We start from the raw sequence: 26288 nt of genomic DNA on the forward strand, positions 1-26288 counted from the left end.
GCCCCTCGGTGACATCATCCGAAAACACAGCATCAGTTTCCACATGTACGCCGACGACACCCAGCTCTATCTCACTACCACTTCTCTAGACATCTTCCACAGTCTCCAAATTGTCCGACTGCATGTCCAACATCCAGTACTGGATGAGCAGAAATTTTCTCCAATTAAATATTGGGAAGACCGAAGCCACTGTCTTCAGTTCCTGTCACAAACTCGGTTCTCTTGCCACTGACTCCATCCCTCTCACTAACATCGATCTGTGGTTGAACCAGACTATTCCAACCTTGGTGTCATATTTGACCCTGAAATGAGCTTCCGGCCACATATCCGCAGCATAACCAAGACCACCTATTTCCACCTCCGTAACATCGCCCGTCTCCGCCCTTGCCTCAGCTCAACTGCTGCTGAAACCATCATCCATGCCTTTGTTACTTCTAGACTTGACTGTTTCAACGCACTACTGGCTGGCCTCCCACGTTCTACCCTACATAAACTTGAGGTCATGCAAAATTCAGCTGCCCGTGTCCTAACTCGCACCAAGTCCCTTTTGCCCATCACCCCTGTGCTCGCTGACCTACATTGGCTCCCGGTTAAGCAAAGCCTCGATTTTAAAATTCTCATCCTGGTTTTCAAATCCCTCCATGGCCTCGCCCCTCCCCATCTCTGTAATCTCCTCCAGCCCCACAATCCAGAGATATCTGCATTCCTCCAATTCTGCCCTCATGAGCATCCCCAATTTTAATTGCTCCACCTGGGCAGCCTTCAGCTGCCAAGGCCCTAAGCTCTGGAATTCCCTCCTTAAACCTCTCCATCCTCCTTTAAGATGCTCCTTAAAACCTACCTCTTTGACCAAGCTTTTGGCTATCTGCCCTAATTTCTCATCATGTGGCTCAGTGTCAACTTTTTTTTGTCTTGCAATACTCCTGTGAAGCTACATAAATACAAGGTGTTGTTGTTGAGTCCAAACAAAAGCACATTCTAAATATTTACCTTTCAGATATAAACAGGTTGTTGGTTCATTTAACAGAAAAAGGAAAAGTATACTGAATTGTAGTTATATCTGCTCCTTTTCTACAAAGTGGACAGCATCTAGTGGCTAAAGCTCCATTTACAATATTTTGGGACACCTCCTTAGGCAGTCCCTCGGAACAGAGAATGACTTGCTTCCACATTAAAAAGGAGTTCTCAGGTGACTGATGAGTCCAATGCGGGACCTACAGTCTCCGTCACAGGTGGGGCAGACAGTGGTTGAAGGGGTGGGTGGGTGGGGTGTACGGCGTTCCGGTCTGTCACTGTTGGGGTTGTCCATGAGGGTCCTGATGTTCCGGGTCCCGAACTTCATTTTAAAGGGTGGAAGATGCCTGCACATTACCCAATCTCAGAGACATGTTTTCACCAGTGAAAAACATTACTGCGCTATATTACACAGAACAAGGCGTGCCAAATTCATTGCCTGTTTCCACCTCCATAATATCACTTGTCTCTGCCCATCTGCTGCTGAAACCCTCCTGCAGGTTTTTGTTACCTCCAGACAACTATTCCAATGCGCTCCTGGCCAGTCTCCCACCTTCCATCCTCCACACACTTCAGCTCACCCAAAACTCTGCTGCCTATATTCAAACAGGTTCACACAACAACCCTGTGCTCGATGAACTATATTGGCTCCTGGTCCAGCAATGCCTGGAATTTTTAATTCTCTTCCTGGTGTTCAAGTCCCTCCATGGTCTCGCCCCTCCCCATCGCTGTAACCTCCTCCAGCGCTACAATTCTCCAAGACCTCTGTGCTCTTCTAATTCTGGCCTCTTGTGCATCATCCCACCATTGGAGGCTGTGCCTTCAGCTGCCTAGGCCCCAAGCTCTGGAAATGCCTCCTTAAACATCTCCACCCCTCTCTTTTCCTTTAAGATGCTCCTTAAAACCTCTCTGAGCAAGCTTTTGGTCAGCTGTCCTAATAGCTCATGTGTCTCGGTGTCTGATTTTGACTGATTACACTCCTGTGAAGCGTCTTGGGGACATTTTACTATGTTAAAAGGTGCTATATAAATGTAAGTAGTTGTTGCCGAAGCCTGACTGTTTGATATTGAAACAGATTCTGGAAAGGCAAACATCTCATTGTGAACATGAACAGTGTTTCATTTATGCAGTGTTTGAAGCAGCACAAAGTAAATAAGTTTTCTTTTATTTGCAAATGCCTGTGGTTTTTGTTTCTATTTTTATTGAGAGGAGATTATAGTACTGAGATTGTTAGCTTGTCATCTTTCAAGAGTTGTTGCAATGCTTGGCATTAACTATTCTTTACCCCTTACAACGGTTTGTTTTCAGCTTGTGTCACCTCCCCCGCCCCCCCAAAAAAGAGCTGAAGTCAAGCAATAGCTGGCGCCCGATTTGAACTTCTATTGGCACACCTTGTTCTGTGTAGTACACCAGTTTTCCTACCTAGCTTGATAAAAGACTCAGCTTACACACTTGTACTACGTTATGCAATTAAAATGGAGAAAATGCACCAAACTGTTACATTTAAAATTCCATCTTCAGCCAGTTACCAATAAGCTTCACCCAACACAAGGTTTTCAGAACCATTAATTAAAATTAAATGTTATTTTATAATTTTATAAGGATATTATTTTAATGGCTTTGAAGAAAATTCTAACTTGGAAATTTAAGTTGAAATTCCAACAATATATGAAGAATTTTAATAATCTTTATTCTTCCCCCACAAAAGAAATGTCAAAAAAGGTTCTGTAACTACAACTTGTATTTATGTTGTGCCTTTAACATAGAAAAATGTCCCAGGGTGCTTCACAGAGGTACAAAGAAAAACAGACAGCAAGCCAAAGAGAAAGATATTGAGGAGCGTCAAAAGGCTTGAGCAGAGAGGTGGGCTTTGAGTGTCTTAAAGGAGGACAGCAAGGTGGAGAAGCAGAGGGTTTTGGGAATGGAATTCCAGAGAGTGGGACCTAGGCAACTGAAAGCATAACCGCTAAGGACAGCGCAAAGGGATGGGAAGGATACACGAGTTTGAAGTCAGGAAGTGTGTGTTCGGGAAGGATTGTAGGTTATTTTTACTGCGAAGGGGCGCGCACATGGCCGCGCAGTAATCTGAAAGGTCACTGGCTTTTACATTGTGAATACCATGCATGAGCAGAAATTTAAAGGGACCACGCATTAAAAGAAACAGGCCGCGTAGAACAAAGCGCAGCTTCCAGGGAACATTGGTTGTAGGACTAGATGTGGTTATGGAGGTAGGGAGGGGTGAGGCCATGAAGAGATTTAAAGAAGACAGCCTTGGATTTTAACTTGGGGCAAGCAGCAAGTGTGGGGCAGATGGGCAATCGTCATGGGCATGGAGCTGGACGGCAACAGCGCATTCAAGGGTCTTTGATAGGAAAAGAATTTTGGAGATGAAGTGGAGATTAGAAAAGAAGAGATGGGTCATGGGTGGGTATTTTGACGAGGGGTATGATGCCAGCAGATTTGAAAGGGAGGGAGATAATTCCAAATGAGAAGAAACCAATGTCAGCTAGCAGAAGAGCCAGGAAAGGCAGTTGGATTTGGTAGGACTGAGTCAAGGAGAAAGAGGGAGGCCTCATGGACAAAATGAGCTTGGCGGGGGTCGGGGAAAGACAGGTGAGAAATTAGAGACAGAGGAACGGGGGGTAGGGAAGGAGGATGACTCGGGGGAGGCTTGTCTAAGGGGCCAAGGTAAAGAAATCCGTGAAACCCTTGCACTTGACATTAGAGATGAATGTGGAGGGTGAGAAAATGTTTTCAGGAGTGTGGAGTTATAATCCTAGAATAGTGGATTGTTTTGGCAAGCAGCAATTCATTGATTGGGAAATCGTGTTTGACAAATCGATTTGAGTTTTTTGAGAATTTAACTAGTAGGGTAGACCAGGCAGTGAAGGGCTAAGATTAGGTGAGCTTTTGCACTTGACTTGAGAAAGGGGAGCTGGGGGCTGAATCGGGGGTGGGGGGGGGGGGGGGGGGGGAAAACAGGGATAATGGGAGAAAGTTAATGTTTTGTTGGAGATGAAAGCATCGCAAATAGAGCTGAGGAAACAGTTAGGCAAATCAGTATCAGTCGGGGCGTCGAGGAGAATTGAGGGCTGGAAGTTATAAAATGCAATTTTAAGCAAGTTGGGAGGGTAGGCTGGGGGGGCGGCGAAGTGTCTTTCCCAAACTTGGATGCAGGAGGAGGGAAAGTAGATATGATAATGTGGATATAAGGAAGCAGCCAGAAATGGCCTTGTCAGGGATGGTGACCACATGCTTCATATTTGTAAACTGAGTTTCCTCCAATCATGGAGCACAGGTTATAGCACTGACAGTGAAGTACATAAGAACTTGAAATATGTTAGGCATACATTAACAATCAGATCTGCTTCAATGCAAAATGCAACCACTTCTCTCCCGAGTGAAGTTTACAAGTAAATCTTCTGGTCAGGATAGCTCCTCGTGGCAGGAGAAGAACCTGGAGTGCGAGGGGAAGGATCCAGTTGTCGTGGTCTACGTAGGAACCAATGACATAGGTAGAACTAGGAATAAGGTTCTGCTAACGGAGTTTGAATAGCTAGGATTCTAGTTAATAAGCAAAACCTCAAAATGCAATAATCTCTGGGTTACTACGTGAGCCACGCGCAAACTGGCTCAGGGTCAAACAGATCAGAGAGTTGAATGCGAGGCTCAGAGTGGTGTGGAAGACGGGTTTTGATTCACGCGGCACTGGCATCAGTGCTGGGGAAAGAGGGAGCTGTTCCGTTGGGACGAGCTCCACTTGAACTGTGTTGGGACCAGTGTCCTGGCGAGTCAAGTAACGAGGGTTGTAGATAGGGCTTTAAACTAAAAAGGTTTGGAGGAGGGGGGGTTCAGGTGTGGGGAAATTTAGAAATCTAAAAAGAAAGACAATTCAAGGCCATAGAGCAGTGTAGTGATTTGGGTAAAGATAAGCAGAGTGTGATAGGAAGGGACAGAGTGTTTAACAGTAAAAGTGCATCAGTGAATAAGGTCGAAGCAGGGAAAAATAATTTAAAAAGTTAAAATTAAAGGCACTTTATCTGAATGCACGAAGCATTTGTAACACAATAGATGAATGAATGGCACAAATAGAGATAAATGTGTTTGATCAAATAGCCATGTCAACAATGTGATTACATGGTGAAGGTTGGGAACTAAATATTCCCGGGTATTTGGCGTTTCAAAAAGAAAGGCAGAATGGAAAAAGAGAGGCAGTAGCCCCGATAATAAAGAATGACATAAGGACAGTAGTGAGGAAAGAGTTTGGAGGGCAAGTTCATGGAATGCATGAGAGACAGTTTCCTAGAACAATATGTTGTGGAACCAACTAGGGAAGAGGCTATTTTATATCTTGTCTCATGTAATGAGACAGGGTTACTTAGTAATCTAATAGTAAGGGATCCTCTGGGGAAGAGGTATCGCAATATGATAGAATTTCCCACTGAGTTCGAGAGTGACGCACTTAAGTCCAAAACTAGCATCTTAAACTTAAATAGCGCCAATTACATAGGTATGAGGAGCAAGTTGGCTACGGTAGATTAGGAAATTAGATTAAGAGGGATGATGGTAGATGAGCAACAGCAAACATTTAATGAAATATTTCATAATTCTCAATGAATATACATTCCATTGAGAAATAAAAACGCCATGGTAAAGTGATCCATCTGTAGCTAACTAAAGAGGTTAAGGATAGTATTAGGTTAAAAGAGGCTTATAATGTTGCCAAGAGTAGTAGTTAACCTGAGTATTGAGAGAACTTTGGAAACCAGCAAAAGATGACCAAAAAATTGATAAAAAGGGAGAAAATAGAGAGTAAACTAGCAAGAAATATAAAAACAGATTGCAAGAGCTTCTATAAGTATCTAAAATGGAAGAGAGTAGTGAACGTAAACATGGATTCCTTAGAGGCCGAGACAGAAGAAATTACAATGGGGAATAAGGAAATGGCAGAGACGTTAAACAAATACTTTGTATCTGTCTCCACAATATAAGACACAAAAAACATACCGTAAATAGTGGGGAACCAAGGGTCTAATGAGAGTGAGGAACTTAAAGTATTTAATATTAGTATAAAAAAAAATTGGAGAAATTAATGGAACTAAAAGCCAACAAATCCCCTGGACCTGATGGCCTACAACCTAGGGTTTTAAGAGGTGGCTGCAGAGACAGTGGATGGATTAGTTCCAAAATTCCCTAGATTCTGGAACGGCCCCCCGTGGATTGGAAGGTAGCAAATGTAACCCTGTTGTTCAAGAAAGGCGGGAGAGAGAAAACAAGGAACTACAGGCCAGTTAGCCTGACATCAGATGTCAGGAAAATGCTGGAATCCATTACTAAGGAAGTGGTAACAGGGCACTTAGAAAAGCATAATATGATTAGGCAGAGTCAACATGGTTTTATAAAAAAGGGAAATTGTGTTTGGCAAATCTATTAGAGCTTTTTGAGAACCAGTTAAAGGGGAACCAGTGGATGTAGTATATTTGGATTTTCAAAAGGCATTCAATAGGGTACCACACGAAAGATTGCTGCACAAGATAAGGGCTCATGGGGTTGGGAGTAATATATATTAGTATGGATAGAGGATTGGTTAAAGGACTGAAAAGAGAGAGCAGTTTTCAGGTTGGCAGGCTGTTATTAGTGGGGTGCCTCAAGGATTGGTGCTTTGGCCTCAAGCTATTTACAATTTACATTAATGATTTGAATGAAGGGACCAAATGTAATGTATTCAAGTTTCCTGACGATACAAAGCTAGATGGGAACGTAAGCTGGGAGGAGGACACAGTCTGCAGAGTGATAGACAAGTTAACTGAGTGGGCAAAAAGGCAGCAAATGGATGATAATGTGGGGAAATGTGAGGTTATTCACTTTGGTAGGAAGAATAGAAAAACAGAATTTTTTTTTTTTTTTTTTTTATAAATGGTCAGAAACTATTAAATGTTGGTGCTCAGAGTGTTTTGGGTGTCCTTGTACACGAAACACAGAAAGTTAACATGCAGATACAGCAAGCAATTAGCAAGGCAAATAGCATGTTGGCCTTTACTGCAAGGGGGTTGGAGTACAAGGGTAAGGAAGTCTTGTTGCAATTGTACAGGGCTTTGGCGAGACCACACCTGGAGTATTGTGTACAGTTTTGGTCTCCGAAGAAGGATATACTTGCTTTAGAGGCGGTGCAATGAAGGTTCACCAGATTTATTCCTGGGATGAGAGGGTTGTCCTATGAGGAGAGATTGAGTAGATTGGGCCTATACTCTCGAGTTCAGAAGAATGAGAGGTGATCTCATTGAAACATACAAGATTCTGAGGGAGATTGACAAGGTAGATGCTGAGAGGTTGTTTCCCCTGGCTGGAGAGTCCAGAACTAGGAGGCATAGTCTCCGGATAAGAGGTCAGCCATTTAGGACTGAGATGAGGAGGAATTTCTTCACTCAGAGGGTGGTGAATCTTTGGAATTCTCTACCCCAGAGGGCTGTGGAGGCTCAGTCGGCAAATATATTCAAGGCTGAGATCGATAGATTTTTGGATACCAAGGTAATCAAGGGATTATGGGGATCGGGCAGGGAAGTGGAATTGAGGTCGAAGATCAGCTATGATCTTACTGAATGGCGGAGCAGGCTCGAGGGGCCGTATCGCCTACTCCTGCTTTTTATGTTCTAATGTTCTTTGCAACTGCTAATATCAGGAGTCAGAAGTGTGCCAGTTGACTCACTTACAACTTTCTCAGGATAATAAAAAACTTAAAACGTATAGTTTAATTGAAATGGCTATCCGCGTGCACATTCTTGAAACACTCCAGACCAGAGTCTATTACTTCTATATCCCTTCTTTTCTCTTGGCCCCTCAGGACATTCTCTCCTGCCTCTGCCCCTTCCCATCATCCAGTCATGCCACCTCCCCTCGTGGGCACTTTGCCCCCACATCTATACTCCAATCCACCACTACTCCTCCCACTTTCTATTCTTCTGCCACCACCATTCCAGGCTTAAATTCCCCAGCAGAAACCTGCAGCTACACTGTGCCTCTCCGCATTCTCCAGAGCGCCCATCGAGACACCAGTTACTTCATCCTTACGAGGAGCAGCCCCGATCGCCCGATCTTCATCTCACTGACCTGCCCGCCCAGCACGCACGCGAGGGGCTAAACTCGCCAACTTCATTTCCATCCCATTAACCGCATCCACCACGACCCTGCCGAATTCCGCTGGTGGATCAATCACAGCCCCTTTCCGCAATTCCCTCCAGAATGTCCGTTCACATAAAGGCCTTGCTATTCACAAGCTTGTTGTGCATGACTGCAACGTCCTGGCTTTTACTGAAACTTGGCTTATGAATAGCGAGATCTTTCCCTTCACTGAAGCCACCATGCCTGGATATACTTTTAGCACCTGCCCCGCCCAAACCACCGCAGTGGTGGTCTGGCCCTGATCACCAAATCACAGTTCGGTCTCTTCCCCTACTCCTCTGGAACATTAACCTCCTTTGAGTAACTTGCCCCTCTCGCCTCCGCATTAAAATCCTCATCGTCTACCACACACAAAGCTCTACCCAGAGTTTCTCACCAAGATATCCTCCCTCACCCTCTGCACTGAGCGACTCTTGATCCTCAATAATTTCAATCTCCATCTCAGTTCAGCTTACCCACTTCTCCAATTTTACTGCCCTCGCTAAACCTCTCCCTCCATATAAAAACTCTCATATCCATATTCACAGCAACCCCTCAATCTTGCCATCTCCATCACAGACATGGTCATCTGCAACCACTTACTTGTACCCCTCATCACCCATATCCCCCGACCTTTCAACCGCACTTCCTTCAACACTCGTCCTTGAAATCACTCTCCCTCAAGCCATTAACAACTGCATTGTAAATGGTCCCTTCTCAAGTACTGTCCCCCTCCCATTGAAATCCACCGCCATCACCCTCTCCTCAAAAAACAACTGACCTCTCTATCCTTACAAACTACTGCCCCATCTACAATCTTCCTTTCTTCTCCAAAGTCTTTCAATATTTTGTCACCTCCCAAACGCTCCAATTAGATTTTCATCTCTGCCAAAATAGCCATAATCAAAGTCACAAATAACATTATGTGACTGTGATTGCAATGCATTATCCCTCTTTGCCCCCTCTGCAGCCTCTGACACAGTCGACTACACCATTCTCCTCGAACATCCCTCCTCTATTATCTAGCAGTGGGACAGCCCTCGCTTAGTTCCACTCTTAGCTATTTGATTGTAGCCAGAGCACTTCCAGCAGTGGCTTCTCTTCCCACCCCCAAACATTTACCTCCAGGGTCCCACAAGCATCTATTTTGGTCCCCTGATCTTCCTCATCTACATAATGCCTCTTGGCAACATAATCTGCATTGATGGGGTCAGCATCCACATTTCCCTTACTCAACCTCACTATCATTTCCATCGATCCTTCCCTGTTGTCAGACTGCTCATCCAACATCTAGTCTTGGATAAGCCGCATTTTACTCGAGTTAAACATTGGGAAGACTGAGACTATCATCTTTAGCGTCCGCCACAAGCTCTGTACCATTGCCCCAAATTCCATACCCCTCCTCAGTCACCGTCTCAAGCTGAACCAGACTGTTTGCAACCTCAGCACCCTATTTGACCCTGAACTGAGCTTCCATTCCCATTTTTTTCCCTGCACCTCTGAAGCACAAGACATTTTTTCTACTTTAAAGGCACAATATAAATGCTGGTTGCGCTTGTTGTAGAACAGGGTAGTAGCAATAGGATGGATTATAATAAACTAAACAGGAGATTAAACTTCTCCACACTTTAGGAGGAGCCTGATCAAAGGAAGAGCAAAAATCCATTTTACTGACAAGGCCTAGTCAAATGTTTAATTTTCTCTTGAGGTTTCAAGAACATTTGAAGGATATTTCTTCCTACCAGAGATTGCGGATACCATCAAACATTTCTGCTCCAACCTCCACCTTTCCTAATATAGCAATGAACTGCCTCATCTCAGTCCTGTGCTATTTTACTTACCTGCTGATTTGAACAGCTTTGCTCTATACAGTGCATATACAACAAAAATTGTTAGCGAAGTGGAGAAAAGGGGACAACTTTTGAATTAGATTTAAAAATACCATGATTGCATTTGACCGAGGAGCACATTTAAAAAATCCAGCATTTTTTTTTTTTTTAAGTTTGGCATTAGGAATTTGAGATTGGTAAAAAGCATGCCATTCAAAGTGCAGACTCGATCAGCCCTTCAATGTCACATTAGTTCAAATCTTTACATAAATAGAATTATCATAGCAAAGGTATGCTATCATCTTGAATTTATACCCACTAAATTAGATTGTCAAGTCAACAAAGAGACATCATTGTCAGAACATACTACCACATCTTTGCAGAATTTGAGGAAACAGCCTGAAATAAATCTTGCATACTCAGCGGTCATATACCTTACTCAGAAACCTACTCAGAGACAAGAGCAATATCACCTGATGGGATCGACATTACAAACAGGGGGGGGGGGGGGGGGGGAGTTAAAAGAAATGTTGTAGTGGTAGGGGATAATATCATTAGGGGGATTAGATAGGGTTCTTTGCAGCCGAGAGGGAGAGTCCCGAAGGCTGTGTTGCCTGCCCGGTGCCAGGGTTAAGGACATCTCCTCTGGGCTGGAGAGAAACTTGGAGAGGGCGGGGGAGGATCCAGTTGTCGTGGTCCATGTTGGTACCAACGACATAGATTGGACAAGGAAAGAGGTTCTGCTGAGGGAGTACGAGCAGCTAGGGGCCAAATTAAAAAGCAGAACCACAAGGGTAATAATCTCTGGATTACTACCTGAGCCACGAGCAAATTTGGCTAGGGTAAATAAAATCAGAGTGTTAAATGCATGGCTCAAAGACTGGTGTGGGAGAAATGGGTTTTGTTTCTTGGGACACTGGCACCAGTACTGGGACAGGAGAGAGCTGTTCCGTTGGGACGGACTTCACTTGACCACTGCTGGGACTAGAATCCTGGTGAATCGAATAACTAGGGCTGTAGAGAGGGCTTTAAACTAATTAATTAGTGGGGGGGAGGTTTCAAGGGAGCAAAAAATAAAAATGTCAGCGGAGAAGGCAATAGAGCAAGGTAGCAGTGGGGGAATTAAAAACCAGAACGTGTCAGGAAGGGACAGAATGTATAAAGATAAAAGGTAGAGTAGTAAAGGGAGTAAAAGCAGGATTAAATTGTCACAAAACATATTTTAAAAAGTTCTTCATCTGAATGCACGCAGCATTCGTAACAAAATAGATGAGTTGACGGTACAAATAACTACACGAGTATGATCTGGTAGCCATTACAGAAACATGGCTGCAAGGTGACCATGACTGGGAACTAAACATCCAGGGGTATTTGACAATTAGGAAGGACAGACAGGAAGGAAAGGGAGGTGGGGTGACTGTTAATCAAGGATGGAATCACTGCAATAGTGAGAAATGATATTGGGTCAAAGGATCAGGATAGTGAAACAGTTTGGGTGGAGATAAGGAATAATAAGGGGAAAAAGTCACTAGTGGGCGTAGTCTATTGGCCTCCTAACAGTTGCAACTCTGTTGGTCGGAATATAAATCAGGAAATAGTTGGGGCTTGTAATAAGGGAACAGCTATAATCATGGGGGATTTTAACTTTCATATTGACTGGACAGCCTTGAGGAAGAGTTCAGAGAGTGCATTAGAGACAGGTTCCTTGAGCAGTATGTAACTGAACCAACCAGGGGGCAGGCAATCTTGGGTCTGGTCCTGTGTAATAAGACAGGATTAATAAAAAATGTCCTAGTAAAGGATCCCCTTGGAATGAGTGACCATAACATGGTTGAATTCCAAATTCAGTTGGAGGGTGAGAGAGTTGGATTTCAAACCAGCATACTGAGCTTAAATAAAGGAGACTATGAAGGTATGAGAGCAGAGTTGACTAAAGTGGACTGGGAAAATAGATCCAAGTGTAAGACGGTACATGAGCAGTGGTGTACATTCAAGGAGATATTTCACAACTTTCAAGATAAATATATTCCACTGAGGAAAAAGGGGCGTAAAAGATAGCCATCCGTGGCTTAGTAATAAAGGATAGTATCCGACTGAAAACAAGGGCATATAAAGTAGCCAAATCTAGTGAGAGGATAGAAGATTGGGAAGCATTTAAAAGCCAGCAAAGAATAACTAAAAGATTAATTAAGAAAAGGGAAGATAGATTATGAAAGTAAACTAGCAAAAAATATAAAAACAGATGGCAAGAGTTTCTACAGCTACATAAAAAGAAAAAGGGTGGCTAAAGTGAATGTTGGTCCCTTAGAGGACGAGACCGGGAAATTAGTGGTGGGGAACATGGAGATGGCAGAAATGCTGAACAAATATTTTGTATCAGTCTTTACAGCAGAGGACACTAAAAATATCCCAACACTGGACAAACAGGGGGCTACGGGGGGGGGGGGGGGGGGGCGCAGCAGGGCGCGGCTGGAGAGAGGAGCTAAACACGATTAAAATCACTAAGGAGGTGGTACTCGGTAAGATAATGGGACTAAAGGCGGATAAATCCCCTGGACCTGATGGCTTACATCCTAGGGTCTTGAGAGAAGTAGCGGTAGGGATTGTGGATGCATTGGTGGTAATTTTCCAAAACTCCCTGGATTCAAGAAAGGTCCCAGCAGATTGGAAAACTGCTAATGTAACACCCTTATTTAAAAAAGGGAGGCAGACAAAAGGCTGGAAACTATAGACCAGTTAGCCTAACATCTGTGGTTGGTAAAATGTTGGAGTCCATTATTAAGGAAGCAGCAATAGGACATTTGGATAAGCATAATTTAATCGGACAGAGTCAGCATGGTTTTACGAAGGGGAAGTCGTGTTTGACAAATTTGCTCGAATTCTTTAAGGACGTAACAAACAGGGTGGATAAAGGGGAACCAGTGGATGTGGTGGATTTGGACTGCCAAAAGGCATTTGACAAGGTTCCACACAAAAGATTACTGCACAAGATAAAAAATCACAGGATTGGGGGCAATATACTGGCATGGGTGGAAGATTGGCTATCTAACAGAAAACAGAGAGTTGGGATAAATGGTTCATTCTCTGGTTGGCAATCTGTAACTAGTGGTGTTCCGCAAGGGTCAGTGCTGGGACCCCAACTCTTTACAATCTATATTAACGATTTGGAGGAAGGGACCGAGTGCAACGTATCCAAGTTTGCCGACGATACAAAGATAGGAGGGAAAGCAGTGAGTGAGGAGGACATAAAAAAACCTGCAAAAGGACAGACAGGCTAAGTGAGTGGGCAAAAATTTGGCAGATGCAATATAATGTTGGAAAGTGTGAGGTTATGCACTTTGGCAGAAAAAATCAAAGAGCAAGTTATTATCTAAATGGAGAGAAACTGCAAAGTGCTACAGTACAAAGGGATCTGGGGGTCCTGGTGCATGAAACACAGAAGGTTAGTATGCAAGTACAGCAGGTGATCAGGAAGGCCAATGGAATCTTGGCTTTTATTACAAGGGGGATGGAGTATAAAAGCAGGGAAGTCTTGCTGCAGTTATACAGGGTACTGGTGAGGCCACACCTGGAATACTGCGTACAGTTTTGGTTTCCATATTTAAGAAAAGATATACTTGCTCTCGAGGCAGTTCAGAGAAGGTTCACTCGGTTGATTCCGGAGAGGAGGGGGTTGACTTATGAGGAAAGGTTGAGTAGGTTGGGCCTCTACTCATTGGAATTCAGAAGAATGAGAGGTGATCTTATCGAAACATATTAGATTGTGAGGGGGCTTGATTGGGTGGATGTTTCCACTGATGGGTGAGACTAGAACTAAGGGGCATAATCTTAGAATAAAGGGCTGCCCTTTCAAAACTGAGATGAGGAGAAACTTCTTCACTCAGAGGGTAGTAAATCAATGGAATTTACTGCCACAGAGTGTTGTGGAAGCTGCGACATTAAATAAATTTAAAACGGAGATACACAGTTTCCTAGCTGATAAGGGAATAAGGGGTTATGGGGAGCGGGCAGGGAAGTGGACGCGAGTCTAGGTTCGGATCAGCCATGATCCTATTGAATGGCGGAGCAGGCCCGAGGGGCCGTATGGCCTACTCCTGCTCCTACTTCTCATGTTCTTATGTTCAAACCACAAAAGAGAAGTATAAGCAGTTTAAAAACTGCATTGTAATCCAAACTTAGCCTCCTGGGTCAGATGTAGCACAAGTTAAGATGCAAAGAAAATTTCCCGAGTACACTAGCCTAACCTCACAAGTACAGTCTTCCCTGCACAGCACCAGCATGATATTTTCTATTTCCCACACCAATTGGCTTTTTGGCCTTTGTAAGACTGGGGCTGAGAGCCCACAGCCACAAGTAATTAGGTTGATACTGCCAACATTAATTTCACATTGGTCCCTTCCCACCAGCAGACAGAGCAAACCTTCATCCCATCAATGTCGGTTCGATTGAAAATCAGGCTCTGGACATTTAACGACACTGTGCTACCCCATATGCTACCTGCCCACACCACCGCATGATTGGACACCTTAAGTTTAAATCAATGCTCCCAATAGTTTGAATTTATCTTAAACGGAGGATATTAGCAGATCTTGGTATTCTGATTTGGGAATTATCCACCAATAAGGCAACAGCACCAAGAACAGTACTTTTCAAACTCTAAACCCACAAAATTTAAGACAGGATAAACCAACAAGGAAGAAATATAAAAAGGCAAAAAGAACTGAGGTGCTTGAACCTGATGACCAGATTGCCAGAGCACCTGGGCCAGGTATGGCCCAAGGGACAGTTTTGCCGTGGCTCATTGATAGCACTCTGATCTCGGAGATAAAAGGTTGTGGATTCACGTCCCACTCCAGAGACTTGAGTACAAAGTCTAGGCTGACATTCCAATGCAATATTGAGGGAATGCTGCACTGTCGAAAGTGCTGTCTTTTGAATGAGATGTTAAAACGAGGCCCCATCTGTCCCCTCGGGTGGACGGAAATCATCCGATGGCACTATTTTGAAGAGCAGTGGCGTTCTCCTCGATGTTCTGGGCAATATTTATCCCTGAACCATCATCACAAACAGATTATCTGGTCATTGTCACATTGCTGTTTACAGAACTTTGCTGTGCGCAAAGTGGCTCCCACATTTCCGACACTACAACAGTGACTACACTTCAAAAGTGCTTCATTGGCTGCCTCGTGCTTTAGAAAGCCCAGAGGTCATGAAAGGCGTTGTATAAATGCAAGTCTTTCTTTCTTGTTCTTTCTTTCAGACACTCCATTTTCTAAGACTAGACAATCAGTGCGAGCAAGAGATAATCTGGGACAGTTTCATGCTCGCTCAGCTGGATGAACACTGCTCAGGCTCTACTTGCTTCAAGCCCTTGAAAACCAGAAAGAAATATTTTACTAATCCAGTTTGCATGGAATGAATTTACTAACTCATGCAACACTATTTCCTCAACTAATTCTTGTCTAATCTCCAAGTTTAGGATGGGTTTCCCATGCTAAAGCTTTTGGCCTACATCACTGGAGCTCCTGTTTGCAAAGGAACAGATCATCTTTTACCAATGCAGGAAACATATTTTGTCACGGATACACTTTCAAGCCTACGTATATCCTTTAACACTGGGTTTACGTTGTAACATCAGTAAAGACAAAAAATAAAAACCCACATTTTGTCAAAAAGACAAAAACTAGAATGTGGCCAATCCAACTACTTTAGCAGATGTGATCATCTTACAATTTTCAACCATGTCCCAATTTTCAAGTTTTTTTAAAATTTATTTATTTATTTATTTATTTATTTTATTTTTTTTAAACTGGACACACTTAAGTGATCTGGAAAACTGGAAGTCCAAGCAATTGCAACATTTAAATAAATGCTAGAAATTCAGATTTTTTATATATAATACATCAAAAAGTTGTGTAATGTAACACTGTCTTACCTAATCTAAGTTCTCCAAAATTGCCACATCCTATCTTTTTTCCAACCCTGAAGTTGGGTCCAACCATTAAAACACCAGAATTGTGGGCACTTCGTCCACCACTCCTTGCCATTCTAGATCTTTCATCCATTTTATCTTTATCTTTAGTTTTCTCCATAACGAGTTCCTGTTTATGGCAAATTTCTGTATGTACTCGGTTATGCACTTTCAGACTGTATAGTTCCACAGCGGAAGCATCATCTGGAATAAAATCAGCGTAGCAGCTCAAGTTGTTCAATTACTGGCAGAGTATTCAAAAATCATTATTTTCATCCCATTCGCAAAAGCTTCCTTGGTAGCGACAACAATAATAAACAAATTCCACCATTTGTATAAGATGATCGTCCCAACGGTACACTCAATTGTTGAAGACCTGCAAAATAAAATATAAATAAGTTATTAAATCATTCACTGCTGTCACTGTTATTTGAAAGTGGGAGGCAAACAGACTTACAGTGGTATGTATACCCCAGACATGAACAGCTACGCCATCAGCTACTTACTGCAGGCAGAGCACCACATACTTTTCCCCCCCAAGAGCATAAAGAGACTCGCTAACTGCCGAAGATCAAAACTAATACAGTAGTTGACTTGTCCTCAGAACAAAGCATTCTATATACCCTGCCTTCAGCAAGAATACCAAGTTATCTGACTTAGGTAACTAATGTTCTTTCTGAAGCAGGTGAGAACCTTGTCCATGCACACACCAAAATAAAAATTGAAATGATACATATTTTACAAATGTTTGTAGTAAATAGAAATTAATACATAATCAAATTTGGATTTTAAATATTTATCTTCAATGCTTTACAGACCACTGCACTGAAGTGCCAAGTCAGCAAGCATGCATCGACATTATGAAAGGACAACATTTTTTCCTCCGGTTCAAGCAGTACCTTCAAATCTCACTTCTATGGATGCTACATGAGTAATTGTAGCAGTTGTGGTACTGTTATATTTTAATTGTTATATCTGCCCAAAAAACCTCAGTTGGTGAATGCACGATGTGGTGTGGTACTGAGACATACAGACCAGGAAGATTCCAGGTTCAATCCCTGGTCCACGCTTTGGTAGGTGATCTCAGCTAGGGCAGCACGACAGTTACCAGCAGTGTTTCCAGGATGGGGGTGGGGAAAGGCAAGGGATGCTAGGATTCCTGCTCTTCAATGCTAGCCAACACCCCCTGCTGTGAAAACATGTGGGCATCAGGCGAGAACAGGATCAGGCTTGGCCATGATGCCCTCCATGATTAAATAGCCTGCCAACATTCACTGTCCAGACTCACACATAAAGAATGCCCAGTTGGGTGAGGCACCAGAAGAACTGTAGGAGGGAGAAAACTGTAAAATAAAAAATCAAGAAATTAATTAAAATATGCAATTTAAGGTAATTTTATCACACCATTCCAACAAAAACCAGAAATTAGTGAATCCTACTGGATACTTCCAATAATTCTCCTGTGATAGCATTTATTTTTTGGGTGGACTCAAACATAACATTGAAAAAGTTGAGCCCCCTACAATAGCATTTACTTTCTCAATCAGGATCTTAGCACAACCCAAGCTACTATGTACTGCTCCAACAAAGCTCCTCACAAACAACCGGTCAATTTTCTTCCCAACAACTGATGGCCTCTCAGAACTTGGACTACCAAATGAAGCTCTAAATCAGAGGCCACTGAATGCTATGGACCTCCAACTACCAGAGGATACACCAAACTTAATTCAGATATCACCCGTAGCAGGCACCAGACATAGGTCTCAGTTTCCTTTCTCTGGACTAAATACAAACCCTAGTCTCCAGATAACAATCTATTTCTGTTTCAGTGCAATGTTCCAGCTAAGTGACCCACCCAGTAGCTAAAAGCTCCAAAAATTAAGTGGACTAAAATATTTCATATCAATCAGTTTCCAAAAACATAAGTGCATCTTTAAGTAAACTTTAACAGCCCCAAGAGCTGCCCAATTTTGTTGATAAGTTAAAATGTTTCCAAAAGTGATTCCTTGTATAGGGTCCTTTCTAAAGATTATCTGACTGAACCAAGCAGGGTTGCAGGACACAGGCTGTTGCTCTACTTAAAATGAGTAGACATCTAAAACCTGTCAAAATGTCAACCAAACAAGGACACTAAACAAGGTTGCTGGGTATCTTCACTCACTGAGGAGGCAGTGACAATTTCAGAAGAGGCCTATATCCTTAGGGAGAACCTGCAGTAATTTATTGATATTGTGGTGTGGTGTGCACTAAAAGTTGATCTAACCAATGTTTCAAAATATATGATTAGGCTCCCAAAACTCAACAGTTTCAAAAGCATTATTTTGGTTGAGATTAAAAGGAATTTGAACGATTATCCTTCACAGTTTAATAATATCGGAGTGCAAACCACTGAGAAAATACACGTTCTAAATACCAACAAACTTCACAGGATACAAAAGCAAAAAACAGCTTGGGGCTGTTAAAGTTTACTTAAAGATGCACTTATGTTTTTGGAAACTGATGCAGATGCTGGAAATCTGAAATAAAAAACAGAAAATGCTGGATCTACAGGATCATGGGTATTGAGCCAGGATGGCAAATTTCTTGTTGGAATTCTAATCATTTCAATCATTTCAATCTAGTGGATACTTGACAAATTAACATGGGTTTAATTCAGACCAAGAACTTCTTGAAAAAAAATGAAGCTCAATGCACAAGCGTTGCCTGTCGTTTCCGTGCTACACTATCAGCAAATCTGCATGTCCTTTCAGTTTTCTTCCCTTTTCTTAAAAGTGACCAATCCTCCCCCAAAACAAAAACAGTTCAAAACTGGTAATTTTGTAAATCTTGCACTTTAGTCCCAAGATAATTCCCATCACTGAATTTGATATGAAACACATCAATTCTGCCCACTGGTAATTTGCTCATTTTTATGACGTAGAAAGCAACAAGGTGGACAACTCATAGCTGCTACTGAAGTTTTGTCATTTGTCATTTTCAAATGTGGATTGAAGATGTCAAAAGTGCGTAATTTTCAAATACTGTACAAAGTTGGGCAATCATAACTGAATAACCTTAAGTACAACTAGTGTGGGAATTAAAAATTCATGTTGGGATTCAGCATTTTGTTTTCTTCCAACTTGGCACGTAAAGCACCAGTTCAAATTTGGTAGGAACTCCAAATAGCTTCCACACCAAAAAAAGGATACACATGGAACAGATGGAGAGGGAGGGGGGAGAAGCAGGGACTACTGCCAGTCTATAAAGACCAGTCACTGCGCATCCGATTTACTTCTTCATTTGATCTTTAACTGCATATATAACTGTGGCTCCATACTCACTTCCTCTTTGCCAGTGTCTAGTTACCTGCCAAAAACGGTTTTCCAGTGTCATGTTACCTGCCAAAAAACAAACTCTCTCACACACAATCACAACCTATTAGCACAGAAACAAGTGCATCAGCTCCAGTGCAACAGCTACTGTGGCATCTCCTCTACCACTGCTGCCCCCCTGCAATTTGATTTGCTCATCATTTTTCTTATCCAATGACTTTCTATCACCTTGAAAATACACTGAGCAAGTAGAACAATGAAAGATGAGGCAAGTATAGCATCTAAGTATTAGATTTTAATTGTTCATAAAGTACAGGTTTAAGTAATAAGAGTCCCATTGTGAAGTAACAACACGTGGTAGTGAGATTTGGGTTTGCGTCCACACTATTCACTGTTGAGTGAAGACTGCAGAAGAAACACACAGAAGAATCATTCCCAAGCCACTCTCACATTTAATAGTTTATTTACAGGAAATCTCCTGGTGGCTCAAAGTAAATGCACCATCATGTGTGATACTGAGCCAGGTTGGGAATGCTCCAACTTACTTTAGTGCCCTGCAGGTAGGAGCAGGAAAACTACTTAGGGACTGGAAAGTACACACATGAACAGAGTGAGGACATGCTCAACTGTGACGTTCCCCATGATTCAATCATTCACTAACACTGACTGTCCAAGCTCACTGATAAAGAATGACCACTTGGATCAGAGAACTGTTAGCATCCATAGAACCATTTCACAGTATGATTCAACTTCTTCTGGAGAGGAAGAGAGAAAAACAGATGGGAAAAGATACTTGAAAGACCTGGAGGCTGATATCCAGTAACTGCAGCCAAGTAAGCACAGTTAAGTATAAGAGATAGAGAGCTGGGAGTCTACAGCTCAAAAAAACTCACTTGAAAGTATCCATATGTGCATGTAGCTTGGCCCACAATTTTAGCACAGCAAATTTATTTAACTTTTAATATAAAATGTGTGTTCACTCCTTTACACGTTGTGGTGCCAATAGCACTACCTCTAGTTTTGTATTAGATATGTCAGTATATGCTGGTATGCAAAATGATCAGGAACTAATATAGTTAGAAGCAAGGCCAAGAACCCATAATATTTACTAGTGGAAAAGATACTAGTAAGCCAATTCACTTGTGGTCAGTTTTGTTACATACTTATTTGGTAAACCAAAATATGGCACTGCCTAACATGCTAGGGCATGTGGTGCAAAGTCACAAATTCCTACCTGCAATGTTTTGGATCAGATACTTCCTTACAAAGAGGCGACACAAAGTGACAACCATTCATTTTCATACGCCAACAAGCTTCATTTCCTCAGCACATTATTTTTAGTGAACTGGTTAACACGTAACAAACATTAATCCAATAAATCCAAAACCTGGTTACCTTCAACCTCCTAAATGGTACATGGGATAGAAGGAACAGAAAGTAGGAAAGGATTCACCAATAATCCTCCCAAACTGCAGCAGTTTGATAACAAATAATTCAAGCACAATACATTGTTTGTTTTTGGCCCAAATTTTCAACTTCAATAAATGCTCCATAAACTTTCAAGATATAAACATGGAATAATAGTCCGAGTTAATAAAAATTATAAAAGCACACATTTTTAAAACAAAATGTATGCAGACTGTAATTTTACACCCTGATAGCCTTAATCATGGTATATTATATCATAGGCAGACTGTATACTGGTTATTTGGCGTTGATTATTTCTGAACTACCTGCACCACGTTTTTTGACTCACTAATTTGCAGGAGTCATCACACAATGATGGCTGTCTTTCAACCTGTCCTCCCTTCAACCAATTTATAACCGTCAATCAATCCTTACCACAACATCCATTTCTTTAAAATTATTGATACTGTAACAAAAGGATGAAAATGTTGGCTGTTTTGTTCCTTGCTCCACAACCACCGAGCCTGCCTCGACACTGAACTCACCAGCTGCCCCTATATCCCAACACAGCGACTTTATATCGTCGAGAAAGCAACAGCCTTCTTTCTGCTCGGTGAGTGTCCACGGAATAGGGTTGTTAAAATAATTCATCGCATGGTATTTTGGGGGGTCAGTTAAATCACCAGCGACTCGAGCCTGCATGAATTGCAGAGCATGTACATTATAAAAAAAAATAACAAGAGCATTGCAAATCCCTCCCCCTGTCTAGAACGTGAACCCTTCAATGAGATTACGGCCTCAACCAACTGCCCTTATTCTCCATTTAATAAATGTGCTATAAAAAGAATAGGTCGTGGCCATTCACAAAACAGGTTTTGTATCCGATGCAAGAGGCAGGCCCCAAGTCGCCAGCAGCTCACTTGTTGAATAGAATAAATCATATTCCACAGCTGGCCAGGCATCCTTCTATATCTGCACAAGTACGTACTTTTACAACTCGCATGGCTTGCTTTGATTAGCCAGCTCCAGCAAACTTAAACCAGGCCTGTGTAAAAAAAAAATGCAACACATGGAAATTACAGCGACCCTGGAGCCAACATTCCCATTGCTGGACATGCAAGCGGACAGAAATGATGGGGGGGAAGCACTGGCGAGTCCTTCCAGGCCTCACTGAGGAAGCGCTGTTTAAACAACCCTGTAATTCCAACACAAGATCAAACCTGCGCTGTAACACCCTCCCACCAAATACAATCTCGCTTTTTTGTTCTTCCTAAATTGTATTTACAAACATTGCGAAATCACAGGTTCAGACGATTCTTTTTGGAAACTGCGAGTTCAACGTCATCGCACAGTAAACTGAATCGTCTGTAGGCTTAGGTTACTCATTAAAACCAGTGAACAAAGTGCTCTTCATTGCCGGGTAGATTTCTTATCGGGAATTCTGCAAGAAGAAAACGAAAGGCAGCTATGTAAATTTACAGTGCTCAACCCAGAGCAGTGGCAGGATCAGCGACAGAAGGGAGACCCAAGTCAGGGCCAGTAGGTTATCTTACCATCACACAAGATGAGTGAGTGCTAACTACAGAAAGCACTCAAGAGACATAACATCCAAGTAATTACCAACCAATTACATGTTGTCTAATATATTTTACGACTAACCTTTTATTGGTGTAAATAAACAAAGAAACACTAATTAAGCATATTCCAATAAGGGGGGGGGGGGGGGTCTATCGTTTCCAGTCTAAAAGGGGTTTAAATAACGTGTGGCCTTATATAATGTTAAAAGTCACAACATCACAAACTACAAATAAAATAAGATTCCAACTCCCCCGTTTGCCCTCCATGACACAAATTCGGATGTCAGCGGAAAATCAATTGGATAACCTTCTCTGTTCTCCCACCCCCACACCAAAAAAAAACCCCATCAAACCCAAAGGCTGAGATTAAAATCGAAGGGACATACCATCAGCTGCCCTTTCCCCGGGAGAAACTCCAATAAAATACAGACGGCCAAGACTCCGGAAAGGATATAATGTGCACATATTCACCCCCAGGTTTATATACACACACGCACACCCAGGTTCACATATATATATATAAATAAAAAAAACACACACCCAGGTTCATACATAAAATAAAGACAGACCTGGTTGTTTTTTTGCAGTTATTTGACTATAAAGTGCGTCGGTTTGAAGCGGCCCTGCTCTGGCTACAAGAGAAGGAGCGGGAAGGGGTTTAAATGCTGCAGCAGCTGCTGGACAAGAGGCCGCGCGCCCGCTAGCACCCGGTTCTCCGCTTGCTCTTTTTGTTACAAAGTGTTCCGAGTCACAGAGCGCGAGAGCGGAAATCCCCGGGAAAACACCCTGAGTGACAGCGCGCTGGCCAATCAGCGAGGGGCAAGCCGGGCTGCGGCGCCGGCACCATTCACAAAGGGCAGGGAAAGCTCGCTGCCGGAGAGCGCTCGAGCTGTTTCATCCAAGATGATCTGTGTGTTTTTTTTTAAAAAGCAGGGTAGACAGCCTGCATAAATAACCCAACTACCTCGAAAAATACTCGATGAGCTTAGATAACACAAAATAAAATCAATAGTACAGTAATTGATAATTCATCTATAGCTTGGCTTCATTGTTTTCTATCGACAACACTGATGAAAGAAAGCAAAGTAATATACTGTATTACCCCGAAACATAAGTTACATTCTCACTATTAGGGTCATACTGATAAACTTAACACGTCGTATTAAGGGTGCTGCAGTATTCCTGGGTGAATTCAGTTTTCCCCCTTTTATCAAGTCGTAGAACTAATAAATACATTTGTATTCCGATATCCAACAAAATGCGACTTTCAAAACTCAATTCAGAGAGACGTTGTCAAGAGTCGTGGATTCTGTTGCCACTATATGAAAGGAAACCTACAAATTAAATTGCCCGTGTACGCAGATCATTTACCATTAAGGTAATGTGCAAGATTTTATATTTACACAAAAGTGCATTTAATGTTTCTGGTCAGCTGCAATCAGGGTCAACATTGGACAGAAAAAAATCGGGAATGTATTGCAATAGTCTGGGATGAAGGAGGTACCCAGTATAAAATGTGCAATATAGTCCACAAAAAGACTGAAGCGGACTAGGTGGTGGACAGTCTGTTATACATGCACCTGCATAGAACCACGAAACATTACAGTACAGAAACAGACCAATTGGACCAACGAATTTATGTCGGTATTTTTCCCCACATGAGCCACTCAGTCCAACCTCACTGTGCTGTTCACTCCCCACACCATTCAACATTCTCTATTCTCAAGTAGCCCTCCATTAATTTCCCCTTCAAAATAGTCCATGGATTTTGTCCAAAGCAGAGAACCCCACAATCCAACCAGTCCTCATCCAACCTATCTCCTAACTCCTGTCATGACTATCTTAAGTCTGTGCACTGCACTCTTGCCACTGCCCCACCAATCTGTGGAAACAATTCACCCCACCGCAGCCTTCACAGTGTCAAAGACCTCTACCAGGCCACCCCCAAGGGTCCAAGCTCCAATAAAAAAATTACAACCTCTCAAGTCTCTCCCAATAGCTGCAAAGTCCTGAATACCACAGGGAATCCACACTGCACCTCCTTCATTGTCTCTACATCTCTCCCACTAAGGGGTGCCCAAAACTGCATGTAACACTGCAAGTGCAGCCCAACCAAGGTCCCACACAAGCTCAACACCATTTCCTTTACTTTGAACTCCTCACCTGCAGACAGAAAACAAAGGATTTGGGCTTAAATTGAGCCCACACGAATGAGATAACAGTCCTCTTTGTCAGCTGGCTGTAATATATCTGGCACATCTCAGTCCAATTCCTAATGGTAATGGGACGACATCACAAAACTGCACCGAATTGGCACTAAATTAGCAATCTTACTCCGAATGGCTCATGTGGCAAATGAAAAAATGTCACACTGATAAAACTAGGTTGAGGCTGCAGCATATTGTGAACACAGAGTAGAAGCAGTTTTATTCTGCATCTACTTGTACTACAGCTTGAACTGGAAATACATGCTACTGATAATAGGTGCAAAAAATTCCACAGCTTGAAGAGCACAAAATTCACACATAAACATGGTTAAAAACAGCCCCTAATTTGGCTCCACTTGATACTAAATTGGCAACTCAGAAAGACTATAGGATAGGAAATGAAAATTGTGACATTGCTGCTGCTCGCTGGAGGTTGGATTTGAAGTGCATAGTTGGGGCAGAGTAGTGTGAGTTTTCTCTGCGTCTAACCATGCAGCTAACTGCTATAACTGACTTGGGAGTGCTTCATGCTGGCTCTGTGTACCCAAAATTCCATTTCACATAACTAACTTACATAGAAACATAGAAGATAGGAGCAGGAGTAGGCCATTCGGCCCTTTGAGCCTGCTCCGCCATTCAATGAGATCATGGCTGATCATCCAAATTCAGTACCCTGTCCCTGCCTTCTCCCCATATCCCTTGATCCCTTTAGCCTCAAGAAATATATCCAACTCTTTCTTGAATATATTTAATGAGTATTTAGTGAATATATTCGCTCACTTTAATGCGTACCAAACATTTCTTTTTTAATTTCATAACAGGAATGATCAAAATCATGGATCTTCTCAGCTCAAAACACTATTAGCTAGATTTTATCATTCTGCAGCACTGTAAAACTGCATTTGTGCAGCCACCCACTCTGCTGCATTAGCAGCGCCACATGTTACGTCATGTATGGATAAAATTAGGTTAAAAAAATGAATATGCTTGCTGAAGTGGCACCATCACAATTTTAAGAATACTTAAAGGAGACTCAAGCTTGGTCCCTGTGTCACCCTATCTGCCACGATGGAACAACATTCAGTTGCATATTGCCACCATTTTGACAAAATGTATTTAATAACTAGTTGATTTCCTGTGGCATTGTACACAGGAAGTCATGACTAAATCTAGTCTTCCATTCAAATGGGGTTAGAGGCTGATGGATAATTGGACAATGGCGCATAGATGTAAATGTTGACGGGAAGTGTGCACAGACATGTATGTATTACAGATTCAAAATTTTCCGGTCACTGATTTTAGTTTGGACCGGCTATCCATCATTTTATGCTTTCCTTAAAGAATGGTACTTGTACTTATTCTGGTAGTACCCCTACTTATCAGTCTGCACAAAACAACACACAATCCTGGGATCCCAAACGACAGTGCTAGCTGTAATTGTAAAAGCTATTTTTATTAGTATTAGTCGATCACCTGTGGAATTGCATATGGAGAGTCAAAACCAAGAGTAGTCTTCAAGTGAAGTGGGGATACAGGCCAGGAGTTATGTGGGCCATGGTATGCAGATATAATTCAGTGCCCATTTTAAAGTCATACATTATAGAAGAAGAAGAACTTACATTTAGCTCCTTTCATGACCTCAGGGCATCCCAAAGTACTTTACAGCCAATTAAGTACTTTTGAAGTGCAGTCACTGTTGTAATGTATGGAAATTATGCCCTTGTTGTACTGCTCGCATTTATAATGGAACTGCCTGGATAAACCTGCCGCACTGCAATTACACCCTCCTTCCAGTGGTGGTAGTGCAGTGGCTC

General features: G+C 42.3%; 1 protein-coding gene across 6 annotated transcripts in view; it reads right to left on the bottom strand.

The window, feature by feature from the left end:
• LOC147124406 (casein kinase I) overlaps positions 1 to 23018 on the bottom strand; it is a 324138-nt gene extending 301120 nt beyond the window's left edge. For 3 of the 6 annotated variants that reach the window (XM_085986622.1, XM_085986642.1, XM_085986594.1), the window contains exons 1-2: positions 22837 to 23017; positions 15937 to 16348 (exon numbers count right to left, since the gene is read on the bottom strand). In XM_085986622.1, coding sequence (XP_085842748.1) covers positions 15937 to 16093 — 157 coding nt within the window. In that variant the 5' untranslated portion in view covers positions 16094 to 16348; positions 22837 to 23017. The other 3 variants (XM_085986651.1, XM_085986611.1, XM_085986603.1) reach the window with 3 other exon arrangements.
• Positions 23019 to 26288: the final 3270 nt, after the last annotated feature.

The sequence above is a fragment of the Somniosus microcephalus genome, chromosome 1, assembly GCF_052327205.1.
Source record: "Somniosus microcephalus isolate GS21.2 chromosome 1, FLI_Smic_1.0, whole genome shotgun sequence".
Lineage (NCBI taxonomy): Eukaryota > Metazoa > Chordata > Chondrichthyes > Squaliformes > Somniosidae > Somniosus > Somniosus microcephalus.